Below are 19,600 nucleotides of genomic sequence, written 5' to 3' on the forward strand. Positions count from 1 at the left end.
AGCACATCATCCAGGTAACACCAACCCTACTGTGAAGCATGGTGGTGGCAGCATCATGCTATGGGGATGCTTTTCATCGTCAGGGACTGGGAAGCTTGTCGGGGTAGAGGGCAAAATGGATGGAGCTAAATACAGGCAAATCCTTGAAGAAAACTTGTTTCAGTCTGCAAAAGACCTAAGACTGGGACGCAGATTCACCTTTCAGCAGGACAATGACCCCAAGCACACAGCCAAAGCGACACTGGAGTGGCTTAGAAACAAGAAAGTGAATGTCCTAGAATGGTCCAGTCAAGCCCGGACTTGAATCCGATTGAAAATCTGTGGCAAGACTTGAAGATTGCTGTCCACCAACGATCCCCATCCAACTTGACAGAGCTTGAACGATTTTGCGAAGAAGAATGGGTGAATATTGCACGATCCAGATGCGCAAACCTGGTAGAGACTTACCCCAAAGGACTCACAGCTGTAAATGCTGCCAAAGGTGGTTCTACCAAGTATTGACTAAGGGGGGGAATACTTATCTAACCAAGGCATTTCAGTTTTTTTTATTTTTCATTAACTATTGTTTCACAATAAAAATTATTTTGCCTCTTCAAAGTGTTGAGTTGGTTATGCAAATCAAAGGGGAAAAAAAATCCCATTTAAATGTATCAAGATTTCAGGTTGTAACACAACAAACTGTGAAAACGTCCAAGGGGGGTGAATACTTACAATAGGCACTGTATGTCTTATTAAACCCTGAAGCTTAGGTTTCCTGATGGCTTCTCTTGCAGTATTTCTGCATGGCTTCTAAGTATGTGCTTTTGGATTGGAGATATTGCTGAAGGACAGTGAAAGATATTATCATTCCTTTAGTGTTTTTGCCTCTTTTTCGTTTAGAATTTGTTGAAGCTCATCTGCAGAAAGCTGAATTAAAAGTACAAAATAAACAAACCTAAATCATCCAAGTTGGGCTATTTAGTACTCTTTCTCCTACACCCTCTCTCTCAACAAACACTCCTTTGTCCTTTTACACCATGTGACCAGGGGTTGTTTGACAATTAATTCTCCAGTCACCACCTAGCCACATTCTCCAATCAAACAATGTCATGTGGCTGTGCGAAGGGTGGCCATCATGGTTCCAGACTCCTTCACCAAGATAATGAAGGTGTCCACCAGCCACCAAACTTACACATCCGTGCACCCATGTGCAGAGCCTCTGTCACAATATACAACCGTTTCAGCATTGGAGTAATGTAGTATTCATAAAATTTAACCCAGTCTTCATCTGTCAAGAGAAATTAATTCCTCTTTGCCAGCCATTGCTCTCTAGAGTGATTGTGTGTATTATATTCAACACTCCTGCATACCTTAGCTAGTGATTCTCGCTGCCACATGCCCACAGCTGATTGTTTCACTTCCCAAAACTATCACTCAGAAAATTAGTCAAGACAAACACAGCCAGGAAACAGGAAATGTTGACTCATGCATGTGAGTTAGAGAGTACGGAAATCAGGGTACAATGGCATTATGCCTGCACTTCACCAAGTTAAAGGGCAACAAAAAGGCTGGGAAATGTCCTTCCTCCTAATTCTACTGGCTGCTGTGTATGCTGGAACTGGTATGTGTTTTTGATATTATACTAATGATCGCTGTCCTGTAAAGGGGACGTATTAGTGTGTCATAAAATCCTCCTCTCTTTATAGAAACCCTTTGTATGGGTTACGCCTATGAGGAAGTTTGGGAGGATTATTGTAAAGGAATAAAAACAAAATGTTAAAGCTGTATGTTTGCACAGCCACATGACATCATTTGATTGGAGAAGTGTGGAATGTGGTCTAACACTTCATAGTAGTATTTCAGCACCTTAGATATAAAATGTAGTGTAATGGCTTTTAATTGTTCTTAATATTAACACAATGTTGATGCATTCACATGTTTATAATAGATAATATATAGATGAATATGTTCATCAGGTTTTAGTGTGTAATATTATTTGTTGAGAGGTACTGGAGTATTTAAACATCTATCTTTTAAGATGCATGACAAACTTGTATGGGCAAATCCGAAGAATTCTCTTACTGTAATGGTGCATTGTCTTTCCTTGGATTCTCTGCAGGCTGAGCATGCTTCAGCTTGTGACACCTTAACATTTCTTCAAAAGAATGTCATACTGCTTGAATTTAACCTGACAACAACAACAAAAAGTCTCTTTAAAGTTCTTAAAACAATTACAGTATAGAGTCAATTACTTTAGCCTGTTTTTCTCCCAATTTGATATATCCAATTGTATTTTAAGCTCAGCTCACCACTATCACCCTTGCGCTGACTCTGGAGCGGTGAAGATGAACACACTTTTTTCTACTCTGCAGGCCTGCCATGCAGCCAACCTAGAGCTACAGTGTTGGAGGACAATGCAGCTCTGGGCAGTTGCCTGGCCAGTCTACAGGGGTTGATGGTGCACGGTGAGCTGAGGATACCCTGGTTGACCTAAGCCCTTCCCCCACTTGGCCAATTGTGCGCCTCCCCTTGGGGCTCTTGTCCATGGTTGGCAGTGGAATAGCCTGGACTTGAACTGGTGACTTCTAGGCTATAGGGTGCATCCTGCACTCTATGCAGAGCGCCTTTACCAGATGTGCCACTCGGGAGCCCCCAACTGGACTGTAAAATTAACGGGAACACTACCTAGTCCCAATAAAATGTGTGCTCCATTTACTTGATTACCTTTATTAACATATGGTAGTCATTTATATTTTGCTTTTAAAACACTGAAAGCTATGTACCTGCAGTTGTTTTCAGTCTTGCAAAGTGTCCTTATTAGTTTCAGGGTGTGAGCCAATTATCCAGAAAATCATCTAACCAGACTGCATGTTTGATTTGGTACTCCATAGGTTGTTTTTTGTTTTGTTGGGGGGGGGGGTTTCTAAATTTTGTAGCCGCCAATTTTTTTGATTATTTTCTCACAATTTACAATTATTATTTAGGCTCAGCTCACTGCTACCACCCCTGTGCTGACTCTGAAACATGTGCCAACAGCCAACCACTTCTTTTCACACTGCAGACTCACCATGTAGCCACCCAGAGCTGCAGTGTTGAAGGTCAACTCAGCCCTGGGCAAGTTACAGGCAAGCCTGCAGGCGCCAGGCCAGACCCCTGGGGGCTCCCGTCCATGGTTGGCAGTGGAATAGCCTGGACTTGAACTGGCAATGTCCAGGATATAGGGCGCATCCTGCACTCCACGTGGAGTGCCTTTACCAGATGCACCACTCCAGAGCCCCCTCTGTATAGCTTTTTGATTGAAACTATTTAAAAATAAAATTAGAACAGGGTTCATGTACAGCAGTATGTTAAAGAGCAATATATATATATATAGATAGATAGATAGATAGATAGATAGATAGATAGATTAAAATGCATTAAAAATATACAATATAAATGTGAATATTTGCATTGAATTGTAACGACTTGCTATGCTTTATACGGGCTGTTTATTATTAATCCTGCTCATTGTAAATACTACCGAGCAGGCTCATCCTAAGGAATACAATGAAATGCATTACAATCAGAATGATTGCTGCAAATTGAGAATCCTTGTTTTCAGCAATAACGACCCATGATGTCATATGGAACACAAAAGCACTTATAGCATTTTTTTTTTTTAATGAGAAAGAAAATGAAAAAGAAAACATTGAACATTTTTGTTCTGTTTTATTCTCTTTTCAGTGAATTCCAAAGACAATAGCTCTTCTAGCAAAGGCCTTGAGGATGACTTATCTTGGAATGATGTTGAGAAGGATATCTCGCTTCTAAATAATGGTTCAGTGGACCTGGAAACTGAAATCCCACCTGAACATTTTGAAGTACATTTGAACGTCAGCTTGGGCAGATTTTACTCCGATACACCAGATGGCAATCTAACCTCTGCTCCGAATGGGCTGCATCCTCTCTTATCTGATTATAACATCTACTTAGTAATTGCTATTCCTCTTGTGCTTCTATTAATACTATTGGCAGTTGTGACTGGAGTGATGATTAAACGCCGTAAAGGAAATACAGTGTCTTTAGGTATGTTTTCCTATATTGTTCCATCTGCTTGAATGCAGCACCTAGGGTAAGAATTAGAGACCTGACTGCTCAAAGTGTACTGTAGTGAGGGTTCCATCCAATCTGAACACAAGATTTACACACACCGCTTTGTTTTATTAAAGGAAAAACAAGCACATCCAATAAGAAAATACTTTTTTCATTTCAGACTCCCCAAATAACAGTGTTAATTACTTATCAGAAGAACACAATAGTTAAGATAACTGATATATTTTACACTTGTACAGAGTCTTTATAATCATTGTATTTTAATTTATAATCATGAAAAACAATCAGAGTTAAAGTTATATCATAAATATTCTGCATATCATATTCAAAACTGAGGAACAATATACTATATATTGAAGGGGGATAAGAATAATGTCATCAGCGTAATATTCTTTTTGCCAATGTGTCTGAATAATATGATTTCCCCCACCTACAAAATAGACCATAAGGGACATTTTATAAGTACATCAACTAAAGTAACCATATTTTAACAATTTTGAAGGAGGATTGCTTGTGATCCAAACCTTATAAGTGCTGTGTGATAGCGCGCAAGTCCCTGTGTACAAGTATTATTTGTTGTTTGAATCATGTGCATACTGTGGCTGGGACTTAATTGATTAATTAACAATCAATTAAGCCTAGCCACAGGTCTATAAAAGGAGCATCCACTTGTGGGTTGACGAACCCAGGGCAAGGTCCAAACCGAACCAAAAGGAAGGACTACAATTCTCCTTTATAATTTCCCTTACTGAAAGTAGGTAACTACCTCCAGAACACCCAGAGACGATTACCTGCCAGCCCATCATCGACAGCTGTGCATGTTAACAAGCATACCACTTATTTATAACCTAGCTTTGCCTGGGCTCTATTTTATATAGTTGTGAGATATTTAAAGAGGCAGTACCCTTTATTTGCTGAACAGTTTTTTTGTAACTAAACATGCACAAGAGTGCTTAAACTGCCTCCTTCAGCCTCTGCCTGCTATTTTTACAGTGCCTGTTCACATGCTGTAAACCATTATTTTAGTTATTTTAGCAGCATGTCAGACTGGGCTAGAGATGGTTACCTGTAGCTTTTCACAAGGGCTCTGTATTGTTCTTTCCCTTTTGCAGCCTACAAGAAGGATTTTGATCAGCCACCTGATGATGACACAGATGCTGTGAAGATAGGAAGGTAATGCATTCATTGGTACTGTAGTTATCAGGGTGGCGTGAGACCATATCTCATGTCTGGTACTGGATTTATGCTGAATCCTATTTAATATTTCCACAATCAGCTGTCTCTGCTGATGGTTCAGACATTTGGAGTTGGTAATTTTAGACTCTCAACTATTTTTTTTCTAGCATGAAATGTGTTGAATGGACACAAGTCAGAGAAAGCAAGCTTGTAGTGAAGGCACACAATCAACTGCCCCATGTCATTGAATGATGTCCTGCGTGACTAATAGGAAACATCTGGGCGTGATGTCACACTGCCAGAACAGTTTCAGTCGGACTGTGGAGATGAAAATACACGCATTCATTTTGTATCCACTGATAATGCAGAACTACAGTAATTCTGAAGCGCACCCAAGTGTACAGCTGTGGTCAAAAGTTTTGCATCACCTAGAATTTTAGGATTGAGAAAAAAATACTGCATGAACATAATTTAGATATTTTATTTAACATCAAAGATACTACAAAATGATATTGTAAAAGTCTAAACAGGAAGCCATAATAGTAGTAAGTATATCATATGGAAAACTACAAAGTGGCATGTAATTCAATATATTAACATAACATATTGAATTACATAAAGCTTTCATTTATAATGGTGACCTGGCCAAAAAGGCTCAAACTGCAGCATAATTAACATCCATCATAAAAAATAAATGTTGATATGATAGCATATAACAAGACATACAGTACAATAAAACACAACACCAAGATAAATCAAATTAAACCATACTATCTAGACCATTCAGTGGTCAATCAGTAGCATACCCAGTTTCTGTTACCATTTTGCAGTTCTTTTTTCAGTATACTACATCACTGCCCTTAAACCAATGGGTATAGCTAAATTAGAAGTTACATTATAAATGAACCTAACAAAAATGATAAAGCAGTTTACAAGATTATCTTCTGGGAAAAGCAGACCCTATTCTCCAGACAGACAGACAGACAGACAAGTAGGCCTCCGGTAAGTGAAAACAATGAAGGCCCTGATTGGGAAGGCTCATAACACTGGAGCAATAAGGGCATTTCCAGGGGAATTAATAATCAGCTGTGGTTACCAGTCACCAACTTGCCCAGCCGGTCAAGGAAATACCCTGATATGAGACTATAGCTAGTATATTATGTGCCATCTTGTCACTAATAAGATTGCTTGCTTTAGTTTGGAATATTCTGGTTTTAATGTCGCTTGCTAAGAATTTAATTAATAATTTAATTTTAATAATTATTTTCCAAGCCCTTTATTTGAGGATGACATCCCCTCTGTTCTGGAACTGGACATGGAGGATCTAGAAAAATGGATGGATACTCCAAAGAAACCTTGTAAGCTGAACTATACATATCATTTTTTGAACTGCTCAGTAGCGAATTCTACTATTTGATTTTTCTACATTATTGCCATTCCAAAAAAAAAAAAAAAATACATTCAGTTTCAGTGTATTTTTGTATTCAAACAGGATTCCAAATAGATGCCAAAAATAATGCAAATGGAATATGCAAATAAGCTTAAATGAATGTTCAATAAATGTACAATAAACATTTGTTCTGATTTGATGACGTGAATGTGCATTATGACAACATAAATTGAAACTGCACAAATATAATGCAAAAACGTTATTTGTATGTGGTGCAAATGAAACAGGAAGTATTGATGCTGCTGAACCCTGTGTGTGAGAGAAGATGGTGGAATATGTGTGCAACAAAAGAACCACACGCATTCTCTGTGGGGTTTGATCATTTTGCGGGTGAACTTGATACTAATGATGATTGATAGAAAGGAACCCTTGCTTCTCTGTATATGGTGAGAAGCTGTACCCCCATGTTAAGCAAAAGACATGCAACCTGTGCTGTGATAGAACCACAGGAAATTGCAGATCCCTATAAATGCTTAATTCTTCCTGGTTTCTAATCACTTCCTCCATTGTAATGAAACTGAACCACAGCACATGAAGTGTTATACCAGGAAGCAACAGCAGCATTTATTTTTATAGCATTGTTTTTGAAATATATGCGTATTCCAAATTTGAAGTACAATACACAAACACCAGAAGAAACCAGTAATATTATTGTTAATTCTTTAGATTGTATTATTAGTATTGGTGGGACATTTATTTAAATCACATAAATATACCTAACAAAATAATTCCAGTAAATATTACTGTATTACTGTGAATTTGTAGATCTCACATTTACCTATATAAAAGATACACACATTATGTTAAACATGTATTAACAAAAAAAAAAAAGTCATAGTTTGTAATTCCCAAAAGAACACAGTCAACATTAAAAACAAGTTAAAAAAATCTCTAAACATTTGAAATGTTTGTCTTTATTTTAGTAAAGAACATGCTTTGGCTCGCATTACTAGTAATGAAAGCTACTTTAGCTATGACTGTCGTGTTTTCAATGATGATTACTTTCCTTCATGCAACCTCTTGGAGAATGTGGTGAACTAGAGGTGTTGAATATTGAATTGAATAGAAAACATCAAATTCACCTTGACCATAATGTGTGCTTCTTTCACATCGTAAAATATGAGAAAATATTTTATTAGGTAATATGTTGATCTATATATATATATATATATATATATATATATATATATATATATATATATATGATATATATATATATATATATATATATATATATTTTTTTATATACATTAACCTTTAATAATAAAAAAGTGTAATATAGAAATGGTTACTCGCAATAATGTGGATGAAACCTGGTAGGGGCAGGGGTTATCCTAGTGTCCCATGTTTGACTTCACCCAGCTATTTGTTAATTCCCAAAATTTTCCATGTGTTTTTCTCATTCAGAGTTGCACTTCTGCAATGCAATTTTCAATCAGTAGAGGTCTCCAGTGTATTAGTAGTCCCATACCACTCTTTCATGTTAACCTCGTGTCAGTATTACAACGTTTCATGTCTGCTCAAGCCTTCACAAACACACACAAGGGTCAAAAACATTATATTGGGATCCTGGGAGTCGGACAGGATCTGTATGTATAAGACAAAAACCAGTACACCACATATAAACATAAACACCACATAAAAGTTCAAAACAGTTTGTTTTTCTGTCAAATTCTGTTGTGGCATTATACATCCCTTTAAAGTTATTTATTTAACATTTCATTCTTTATTATTTTAAGGCATTCTAAGCTTTTTCCAATAAAAAAAAAAATACATAGTTTGTGCAATTGCCAGTGTAAACGTGATTTGTTTTTTCTTTATTAATAAAACATTTGTTGAGGTTTTGTGTGTCTAAGCTGATTGTGTTGTTGTTGCAGCTGAGAGTGATGGCTTGTCGTCTGTAAAAGAAGAAACCGATTCCAAACTCAGGTAAGAATCATACAGGTGGTTTAGAAAGAAACTAAAGCTTTTATAGAAAAAAAAAAAAAGGTACTACTTAAAATACAAATGTACACTTGTTCAGTTTTGAAACTGTTTGGTTTGGTTCTGTCTGTGTAAGTTTTCTGCATTCACCAAATATTAAAGGTGAAAGAGGCACTGTGAATATGCAGTTCTGCTATTCAGAAGAAAACCATCACCGCTTAAGAGTTGATCCAGGACTACATAAAGGGAAAACCAACACTGTGAACTGGGATGGAACCCAACGTTACACTCAAAGAATTGAGCGGCATCAATCATGCAGTTATCTTTTACATAGCAAGGTCCAATGTTTGATCCTGTGATAGGGTTTGCAAAGCTTAGACAGCACGGCCACCTAACCCGAAGGATGAAAGAAATCCTAACGAAATAAAAGACAGAGAGGATGCAGGGACCTGATGTTCGCTTTTTGGTCCACCCAAAGCCATCCGTGATAGAGCTGGGTGACTCCCACAGTATAAACACGTTCAATCTCAAGAGTGCAGTTATTCCAAACGCGGAACCCCATAAAAATACACATTCCGATATAGGGTGGGGTACAGTGAGCCAAGTCTTTTTATTAACATAAAAGGGAGACTGTTTTAATACTAACAATTAAAAAAAAAGTGTAATCATCTTATTTTATTGTATACCAGTGCTTGTTTACTATGTGCAGTGCCGAGAAAAAGTTTATAAACCCCAATGATAATTATGGAAATTCCATAGTTTTACCATGATAGCCTTCTTGAATTAAAACCAGTCTTTTCTTAAATATCCAATAGGATTTATATTAACCAATTCCATGTCTTTTGAAACAAAATGATGTATGAAATAGACAAACAATGAGTAATTAAGATTCAGGGTATGTGAAAAAGTAAGTGAACCCCTGGTTTTATCAGCTCAATTAAAGGGATAATTAGAATCAGGTGTTTAAATAATTAAGTAGATCTTCAGGGGTGAGTTTGGGAGGCCCCACCCTATATAAAGATCAGAAACTTTGTGAGTTTGGTCTTCACCATACAGGTGTGTGGAAACACGTCATGCCATGATCAAAATAAATCTTTGAAGACCTCTGAAAAACAGTTATTGATGCTCATCAGTCTAGAAAGGGTTACAAAATAATTTCTAAGGATTTGTGGCTCCACCAATCCACTGCCAGAAAGATAGTATACAAATAAAAAAAGTTCAAGACCACAGTCACTCTACCCATGAGCAGTTGCCCTACCAAAATCTCTCCAAGAACAAACCGAAAAATCATCAAGGAAGTCACAAAGAACCCCAGAGTAACATCCGAGGATCTGCAGGCCACTGTCGCCTTGGCTAATGTGAGTGTTCATGACTATCAGAAAAAGACTGAACAAGAATGGTGTTCATGGAAGCATAGCCAGGAGGAAACCACTGCTCTCTAAAAAGAACATTGCTGCCCGTCTGAAGTTCACCAAAGAACACATAGATGATCCACAAGACTTCTGGAACAATGTTCTCTGGACAGACGAGTCAAAGAAGGAACTTTTTGGCCTCAATGAGAAACTTTCTGTTTGGCGAAAACCAAACACTGCGTTCAAACAGAAGAATCTCATCCCAACCGTCAAGCCTGGTGGTGGGAGTGTGATGGTTTGGGGCTGCTTTGCTGCCTCAGGACCTGGACGGCTTGCCATCATTGACACAACCATGAATTCTGCATTGTATCAGAAGATTCTAGAGGAAAATCTCCAGCCATCCGTCCGTGAGCTGAAGCTGAACCAAAAGTGGGTCATTTTACAGCAAGACAATGATCCTAAACATACAAGCAGATCTACAAAGGAATGGCTGCAGAAGAAGAAATTCTGTATTTATTAGACCAGAATGGACCTGCCTTTTCTTTTAAAAGAGCAACAGACAACAACACCAAATGTTCTCTGCAACAGGCAGCAAATCACATAGCCTGACTGCAACTGTAAATAGGTTTAGTTTACTAATAAAAATAACTGACTAAAAAGTAACTTTACTATTGCCCAGCATGGTGGGTTCATTGCATTTTATCTGTATCATAACCACTTGTAGAACTGACAAATTCACAGTAATTTAATGTAACTAATTGTAATGCTTTTTTCTGAGAGTGAACCTTTCTTGGTATTACTTGCTATTTTATCCTCCCTTAGTAAAGAAAACAAAAGTGCTCACTAGCTACTGACCCATATCACTCTTGTTTAACCATGGGGTTTGAACAGTATCAATCTGGTAGCAATTATCTTGGCATGTATGAAAGTTTGGTGCAACTCAATAAGGAGTAGATGTTCATAGGTCAGTAGGGGGCACAGTCCAAGTTAAACCAGATTTAATTGACTTGACCCCCCGCTTTTTTAATGTCAGTAAAAAGTGCTCTCAGAGATGAAAATTTGAGGTGAAACATGGGTCCCTTAATATATCTTGTTAAACCCCTTTTTATTGTACACATACATTTTTTGTACAATATTTTGGTCAGATTACTATTATTCCACATTTACATAAAAACAGAAGTATTTCTAATGCTAGCCTTGGGCTTATGTTCAAATCTCAAACCTGCAGAAAATGAGTTTTTAATGAGATTTTTATTAGATGAGAGTAGCTGTTGTTTGCTTCATGTTAATAGTGGACTTAGCTTTTGCCAAGATAAAATGAAATGGTTGTGGTGGGGACCAACCAAGACGTAGCTTTGCTGCAATATACTGTATGAGCCTTCAGAGCTTTTCTTTCTATTCTGAAGCATAATGCTGGCTCCAGGGATCAGCCTATTTGCAACAACCTCCCTGGCACATCAGCACACACAACAGCGCCAATGCTGGCTCCAGGGATTAACCAAAGTGTGACCTCCCTAACGCCTCAGCATGTCAACTGTCTGGAATGGGCTGCGTGGGGCACTTCACAGGGGTCATCAGGTGGGCACCTCCCATCTTCTGTGTTTTATCGACTAGCCCACAACACCCCAGGAAGGCTCAACAGTGATGCTGGTGTCCCCTTCACCCCCACCTAACCCAGCCCAGTTTATTTACTGTAGCCATCCATTCCTTTTCATTGATGTTAACTTCCTCCACTACCTCTCTTTTGAGGTCCCCAATCAGTCTCTTTTCTTCCTCAATCAGAGCCTCTCTGCCTCCACAGATAGAGCCTACAACTCCTGTCCACTGAACCCAGTATGCAACACTGATATGCTGAATGCTGCTAACCTTATTCTGCATAGCAGAATTCAGAATATTAAAACAAATATTACCAAACTAGTGAGTGTAGGGAGTTTGTGTGACTGGATATGTAATTATTATCTTGCACTATCATCCCCAAATAGACCTTTTACTGTTTGCAAAACAAAAGTAAAATAACAAAGTCTGATATCCGTTTCTTGTGACATAAATTGTACGTGCTGCTTCAGCTAGTTTTAATCAGTTCATGAATATGTTAAAATATTTGCAAAATAACCACAATAACTCAATACACTTTCTTTTTTTTATTTGCAGTGAGTAGGGATCATGAAGCAGTTTAAATGGTTTCTTCTTCGTCATCCATAGCTACGGTTTTGTATTCAAATAATGGTACAAACAGTTCTTCTTGAAAGGATTGTACATCAAGATGTGTTGTAATTGATATTGGAATTCTGTTACTTTTTAGTTCTGTGTGCAATAGGTCAACTAAAGAACAATTAGTTGATCATCAATTCTTGAGTGAACCTTAAAGAGTAAGTAGTGGGGTTCTAAGTTATAAGTCCCCACATGTTGCTACAACTGTTTAAATAATGTACCTGTCCTTTTTCTTTTCATTATTAACATCCTGACAACTTTTTACACTTAAAGCTTTAAAGTCTGTTTCAAAGCTCTTTTAAAAAATTCCCTCTCTAGTGTACTGGGGTTTGAGATCTGTTCTCTAAACCAAGGTTTCCCAATCCTGGTCCTGGGGACCCACTGTACTGTTGGTTTTCATTCCAGCCAAGCTCAGTTATTTAATTAAACCCTTAATTGAACTGATAATTTGCTTAGTTAGACCTTTTTACTTATTTTCAATTCTTAAACAGTTGTCTATTTCATGTTTGCTGTAACATTTTATAAGTAACTTGAAACAGTTATAAAGGTCTAATTAAGCAAATTATCAGTTGTATTAAGGGTCTAGTTAAGTAATTCAGAGCTCAGTTGGAATGAAAACCAGCAGACACAGGGGTGTCTAGCTCTACATCACTACAGGAAGAGCGATTTATATGTTACCCAGCGTAGTTCAGGGGGCGTGCAGCAGGGGGCTTCCAATTTCCTGTCAATTAGTACCTATTTTCTATTTAAGCCCTGATCACTTGCACCTTCGCTGTCTAGCGTTTCGTTTTTGTAGCAAACGCTCAGACGCCGTCTTTTCGTGCTTCACCACTAATCTACATTTCGTTGCCTTTCACTGGAGGTCAATTCTCTGCGCAGCGCTCCCAAGATATTATCAAATATTTTCCTACCTGCTCCGGTGCTGCTTCTCGTCATTCAGCTTCTCTTTCCAGCCTCCATCCCAGCAACAGCACCGTTCAAACCGCAGCTTCATTTCTCAACTCGTCCAGGTCTTTATTAGACAGACTGGCCCTCCACTAAAACCTCTAAAGCTCCTTCAACAAGACATCGACATTCCCGTCATCAGCGTTTGCCTTGCCATAGCTCCTCTATAAATCCGCCAGAAAGATCTGTCAGCTGAACATTCCTTTACTCTTCGCTTGCAATCAAGCGCCCCTCCTCCGCTCCCAGAGCCAGCGCAAATTATCGTTCCTTCAGAAAATCCTGCCCTGGATTTCTATTAGCTACGTTCAACGTTTTAAATACCTATCCAGTCAATTTCATACTCCATTTCAATGTGTGGCGGCTTGTGCTTTCGACTGGTCACATCAAGCTCCAACAACACTGCTGTTCTGCGACTTTTCCACCGGCGCCTCTCAGTCCATGGCTACCACGGCAACACCCTCATTGAGCGACTGCGGGGAGTGGTAAGTAGCCATGGTGACCATGCAGCTTCATCCGGCACTGCGAGCTCCGTGCCTCAGTACTGCAATCTTCTAGCTTGCTGCTGCTGCGCTTTCACAATCTGCGAGGACTCGTTCAACTCGCCGAATTGTGACATCTAAATACTGTGTTAATGTATTTATACATGTATGTACATGACTAACTGTCCTAAAACATGTAACAAAGATATTAAAATCTAAAAGAATACGCAATTGTTCTACACTGACAAGGATTTTAATCACAATAACCAAGTATATTCTACCCAGCTTCACTCAAGCTAATGGTTAATTCTAATCATAACCGCTAGATGGCAATATAACACCACAAATTTTATACAGTCTCTAGCTGGTTTGCTATCACTGTGAAGCTCGCACGCTCCAGCTTTTCTATACATTCCTGCAGTTTGTCACGCAGAGGGATTTGCAGGAGTCCCCCTCCTCCTAAAACTTTTGTAGCAACTGACATTCTCCAATTTCAACTCTTCCCCTCTTCAAGGACCTGGTCATGAAGCAACCTTACTCAGTTGTTTATGAGATGCTCAGTATCTACCATCATAGTAACGTCCTGCTTCCCTGCATCACACATCCATTCATGTGACTTATTCCTGTTCCCAGATTCGTGTTTCCTCATCTGGCGCTGCTCCTCCAATCCGACCAGCTTCATCAAAGTCATCATTTCATCAACGCGAGCCGCTGGTCAGTCATGGAACCATGTCCTATGATTTATCAACATTCCAGTCACTGTCCTCCTATCCCCAATAGACAATAAACTGCTCCCGACTAATCAATAGGTTTTGCAGATGCCTCGGAGCAACACATTCTTCATCCTTTCTGGTGCTGCAGCATCCTCAGATCTCTGCAATCTTCATCTCTGCCCAAAGCAGCCCCATCTCTGGCTCCATCTAAATCTGCCTTAACACTGAAAGACCAATATCTACTGCATTCAGCAGATCCCTACTCTCTGCAGCAGACCACCGCACTCTACTGATGGTAGTCCTCCATTCTCTATTGCAGATCTCTGCTTCAGCAGATCTCTACTCTCACAGCTGGGCCTCTGCACGCTACTGACAGCACTCCATTGTTTTCTTCCTCAGACCTCTGCTCTGTTCAGCAGATCCCGCCCTATACTGTTAATCGCTCCGCACTACAGCAGATCTCCACTACCTCTTCAGATCAGCTCACTATTGCAGCTGCAAAAGTCGCTCTAGTTTACTGTTTAAATCTGCAACTGCACTTCTCCAGAGCCTACAATGCTCTAGCCGTCCTCCAATACGCAGATTGTGCAGCATCCCCACAATCAAGGCTAACGCTAATCCCCATCTAATCAAAATACGGGGCACTTCCCTCAGCAATCCTATTCATATCTCCTCTCATCCTCCCAAATGTTACAGCATCAATATTTGGTTTGAGACGTGGTACGAGACTGGAAATCTGTCTTGATTATGAGCTAAGGATTGCCACAATTAAGAGAATAACTGGCATTGCGAAACCCAAATCTCTGAATGTGAGTTTACCTTTTCCATTTCAAGCAGACACGATAGTAGCAAACCGCTGATCGATCCTGTATTAACTAACACATAGAAAGGCGGCAACTCATCTCTGCCCTCATTTCTAGAATATAGGGCGCAAAGGCGCCGTGCTTCCCCAGTAGCCGATTCATATGTTCGTTCAGTCCAGCTGCCACCTCAGCCCTCAGTTCCAGCTCTCCTTCTGCTTCTACTTTCGGTATCCAAGTTCAGTCAGTTTGTCCCATTTGCTTCCACAACCCCCATCCAGAATCCTCAGCTTCTCCAGATGCTATTTGACTGAATCCCACTCTCAGTAACCTCCTTCAATCTGCTCAGCATTACAAGTCTGCAGCCCTCCACCTTGTTCAAGAGCTCCTATTCTACAGTCTGCTCAGTGTCTTCAATCCTCTGTGCCCAGATTCGAATAATCATAGCCCTTCAATTAAAACCTGGCTCTCATGGTCCATGCTAGGGATTCTCTCCAACTTCCTCCAGTCTCTCCATATCAGCATTCCGCCTGATCCTCTGTGGGATTCTTAAGAGCTTTCCCCCTGCCTCACCTTCCCGTCTGTCTATATCAACATATATTCTCCATTTGCTAATTTCCACTCTTCTGAAAAGCCACTTCTCCCCCTACAATGATGTACCCTGGAGATCAGCTGCCTCTCGGCCGCCTTCCATGCTTACTCCATCACTTGGCTACATACCTCAAGACGGATCAATTCAGCGTGGTCGGTCCACTCACCCGTCAAGTATCAAGTCCCCTATCCCCCTTTTCAAGATATCTCCCCAGCAGGAACCCCCCTCCACCCCCTCCTCAGACCATCTGTTCATTGATTCCTCTCACTCCTATCATCACTCGCCTCGAGCAGACCTCCCTTCATTTCTCCACCCTTGCCTCCGAGCAGGCATCCTTCCTCTCCACCCTCGCCTCGTGAGTAGGCCTCCCTCCTCAACTCCACCCTCACCTCCGAGCAAGCCTCCCGCCTCGACCCCTCCCTCTCCTCCAGAGCAGGCCTCCCTCCTCTACTCCACCCTCGCCTCCGAGCAGACCTTTTCCTCTCCACCCTCGCCTCCAAGCAGGCCTCCCTTCTCTTCACCCTCTCCTCTAGAGCAGGCCTCCCTCCTCGCCTCCTCGCATGGCTCCCTCCTCTCCACCCTCACCCCCAGAGCAGGCCTCCCTCCTCGCCTCCTCGCATGGCTCCCTCCTCTCCACCCTCGCCCCCAGAGCAGGCCTCCCTCCTCTCTCCACCCTCACCTCCGAGTATACCTCCCTCTTCTCCACCCTCGCCTCCCCGCAGGCCTCCCTCCTGTCCACCCTCGCCTCCAGACCAGGCCTCCCTCCTCGACTCTCCCCTTCCCTCCAGCCTGATCACGAATGTGGGGGAGCTGGTCCTCCTCTGCAGTGGATTCCTACATTCATTCATCCTTCCCTGATATAGTTGCTGCTCCTTCTAAAATTGCTAGCATGCCCGGAGTGGGGGCTACCTGTCTGCCCGGGGCCACTAGACGTTTTCCCCTAATCAGCCTCAAGGGTTTTTTTCCTCTCCACTGAGCAGCAGGTATACACAGTCATACCCCACTAAATTTATTAACCATTCTCCTGTTTGTCCCATTTGTCCTTCTAGTCTTTTGTTTATGTTATGTGCTGGCATGTGCTCTTTTGTTTGTCTCACTGTGTGGGAGATTTGGTGAGGAGCTGGGGGTCCATCCTTTTGGGGGGCAAGTGATCTCATTTCCCCGACCTCAGGGCAGGCTTCAGCCTCCCTTGACCTTCAGGGGGGTTCTCACCATGTGAGTCAGAGCAGACCCCTGGCCACACACTGTTCTTTTGCAGCTCCTGCGCTTATTTTGCCTCACTCAAGGCTCTGTTCTATACTCTGTCTCAGTTCGGGATGTGGCTACTCATGCTTGAGTCCCATACTAACCTCTATGCCTTGTTCTTATCTCAGGTCCCAGGCAGTGTGAAGTCTCGGCCAGTTGGGGGTCTAATGAGCGCCCCTTTACAGAAGTCTCAGACGCTGGGTACCTCTCCCTCTCTATCTCCTTTCGTGTCCCGGTCTTCCGGGACCATCCTCCTCTGAGGGGCGGCTCCCCGAGTCATAACCCTCATATGTGTCTTCGGTTGCTGGGTCCTTCGCCCCTGGGCTCATGTCGGCATCGCCGCCCTCAATCAGTGACCATCCTTCTATCCAATTTCGGTTGCTGGGTCCTTCGCCCCTGGGTTGTGTCGGCATCACCGCCCTCAGTCAGTGACCACCTTCTATCCTAGCTTCCATGTCCAGCTTCGCTGGTCTGCTACTAGAATGGGCCTCGCCTGCTCCTCTATCCTAGGTCCAGTCCTTTCTAGCCAGCACTCTGTCCTACTTACCGCTCCCTTCTGCTTCTTCTGCCCTATCCCTACCCCCCCCAGCTCACGCCCCATGAAAAAAAAAAAAAATTTAAAAAGTGCTGGGTTTTCTGTTCTGTACCACATCATGGATGGTTTTTGCTGTGTTACCAGTTTGACAATGTGGGCAACAATCCTTACACTATCAGTGCACAGTGCACTTTAAAAAGAGCTTTGAAACAGACCTTAAAGTTATAAACATAAAAAGTTGTCAGGATGTTAACAATGAAAAGAAAAATGACAGGAACATTATTTAAACAGTTGTAGCAACACGTGGGGACGTGTAATTTTTTGGAACCCCACTACTTACTCTTTAAATGCTGTACAGCATACATTATAATAAAGAACAATAACAGTATAATTGAAATTGTAATTAAATAGGTGCACTGGCTTCATGTATTAAAATGGATGTCTGGCCAGGGGCAAATTATCTGTATGTGTAAAAGATATAATGGATTTATGAATATTATTTGTATGTTTTAAATCACATGCATACCCACAGATGTACAAAGTTAAGTATATTTTTTTCCTCAGAGAATACTTCCTGTTCTAGTATAAATGTATTTTTCTTTTATCTTCCTTTTTTACAGCACAAATATTTTAACTAACTATTTTTTGTATTTAACCCAAAAACAATAGCCTATTGTATCTATTTCCATGCAGCTAATGAAATGAATCATTGTTGAGTTTACCACAGTATGCTTGCACAATATTTTTGCAGTTTTGCATTCGTTTTCCCATGGTTATACTATATATTTACCATAGTTTGCCCTGGTTTGCTAGGTTTACTAATATCCTTTACCATACCACATTATTCTTTACAGTGCTTTCCTATGCTTTACCATCCATTCACTATGCTTTAATACACTTAGTTAGATTTTACTATGTGAAACTTAGAATAGCATAAGACTAGCTTATACATTAGCCTATTGATGCCCTAGTTGTAGTCTACCTAAAAATAATGCAGACAAATTCATGATTCATTTTTAAGAGAATATCATATAGGAGCTATACATGTTGATTTCATGTGGATTTGCAGCACTTAAAGCCCATCCCCCACTTTTAGTATATCACATTTTGACCAACATAGCTTATATTCAGCATGTATGAAAAATATATTGTGCCGGCACCCTTCTGACTGGGTTGAACATCTTACCTGCTGCTACTCTCTTTGCTATAGATTTCTAATGTGTACGTGATAGAGCATGTGTATGCTTGGGCAATGGAGCAGGACCAATGTGTTTAAAAAGCAATGCATATAGATAAAGGCTATGTGACAGTACACAATCGTTTTACTGTCCTTCTGTAATGTGTCAGTATTTCATAAGAATAAGGGCAGCTAGGTGTGGTGTTATTGTACTCTGTGAGCTGTGCCATGTATGCATAGATATTGTTGTGTTGAGCTGTTGAAAAATGAACCCCTTGGCAACAGCATTCTTCTACCATTAGATCTAGAGCAGATTCGCTCATTTTTGAGAGTTTTGTTTTGTCTCAGAATTAAGCTGTCTCATAAAAGACCAGAATTCATAATGCATTTCAATGGAGCATGTTTTTCTTAAAGGGTATTGCTTAAATATGGTATTGCCATTTCTATAGACAACTGGCAAAAATCTTTCATTTCATTTTTGTCTATGACAACCATTATCATCTCATATTTTTAATCCAATTCTACTAGCTTGCTAGTAAGGATGGATTTTTTTTTTTTACCAATTAAAAATATGCTGTTAAAGGTAAATGTAGAGAAATATAATCAAATATAAATCTGTTGATTGCCATAATATAATATTTACTGTTTACAATCCTTAGGATTCAAAGTAACCAACTGAGGCCTTTTCAAAGATTTTGATTATTAAACTTGATCATTTTATTAACGAAAGGCAAATATTAGTTATCCCCATCTTTCTAAAGGTACAAATATTTTTACGCAAAATGTCTCTATTCTGTAATCTGCAATGCATTGATTTGTTTTGTCTCCACAGTTCAACAATAAATGTCTATTTTCACCATAACTGGATTTTGTTTGAGTATTTATTAAAGTGCATTGCTGTAAAGGGTTTGCTGGCCCTGTATTATATGAT

The 19,600-nt window shown here is 40.2% G+C and overlaps 1 protein-coding gene across 1 annotated transcript; it reads left to right on the top strand.

Annotated features, from left to right (window-relative positions):
* Positions 1-1,466: 1,466 nt before the first annotated feature.
* LOC121327970 (transmembrane protein 154-like) lies at positions 1,467-12,391 on the top strand. Its single transcript, XM_041272363.1, has 6 exons — positions 1,467-1,600; positions 3,703-4,044; positions 5,184-5,244; positions 6,520-6,605; positions 8,575-8,626; positions 12,124-12,391. The coding sequence occupies exons 1-6, from the start codon at positions 1,510-1,512 to the stop codon at positions 12,128-12,130; spliced, it is 639 nt and encodes a 212-aa protein (XP_041128297.1). The 5' UTR covers positions 1,467-1,509; the 3' UTR covers positions 12,131-12,391.
* The last annotated feature ends 7,209 nt before the right edge of the window (positions 12,392-19,600 follow it).

The sequence above is a fragment of the Polyodon spathula genome, chromosome 2 (assembly GCF_017654505.1).
Source record: "Polyodon spathula isolate WHYD16114869_AA chromosome 2, ASM1765450v1, whole genome shotgun sequence".
Lineage (NCBI taxonomy): Eukaryota > Metazoa > Chordata > Actinopteri > Acipenseriformes > Polyodontidae > Polyodon > Polyodon spathula.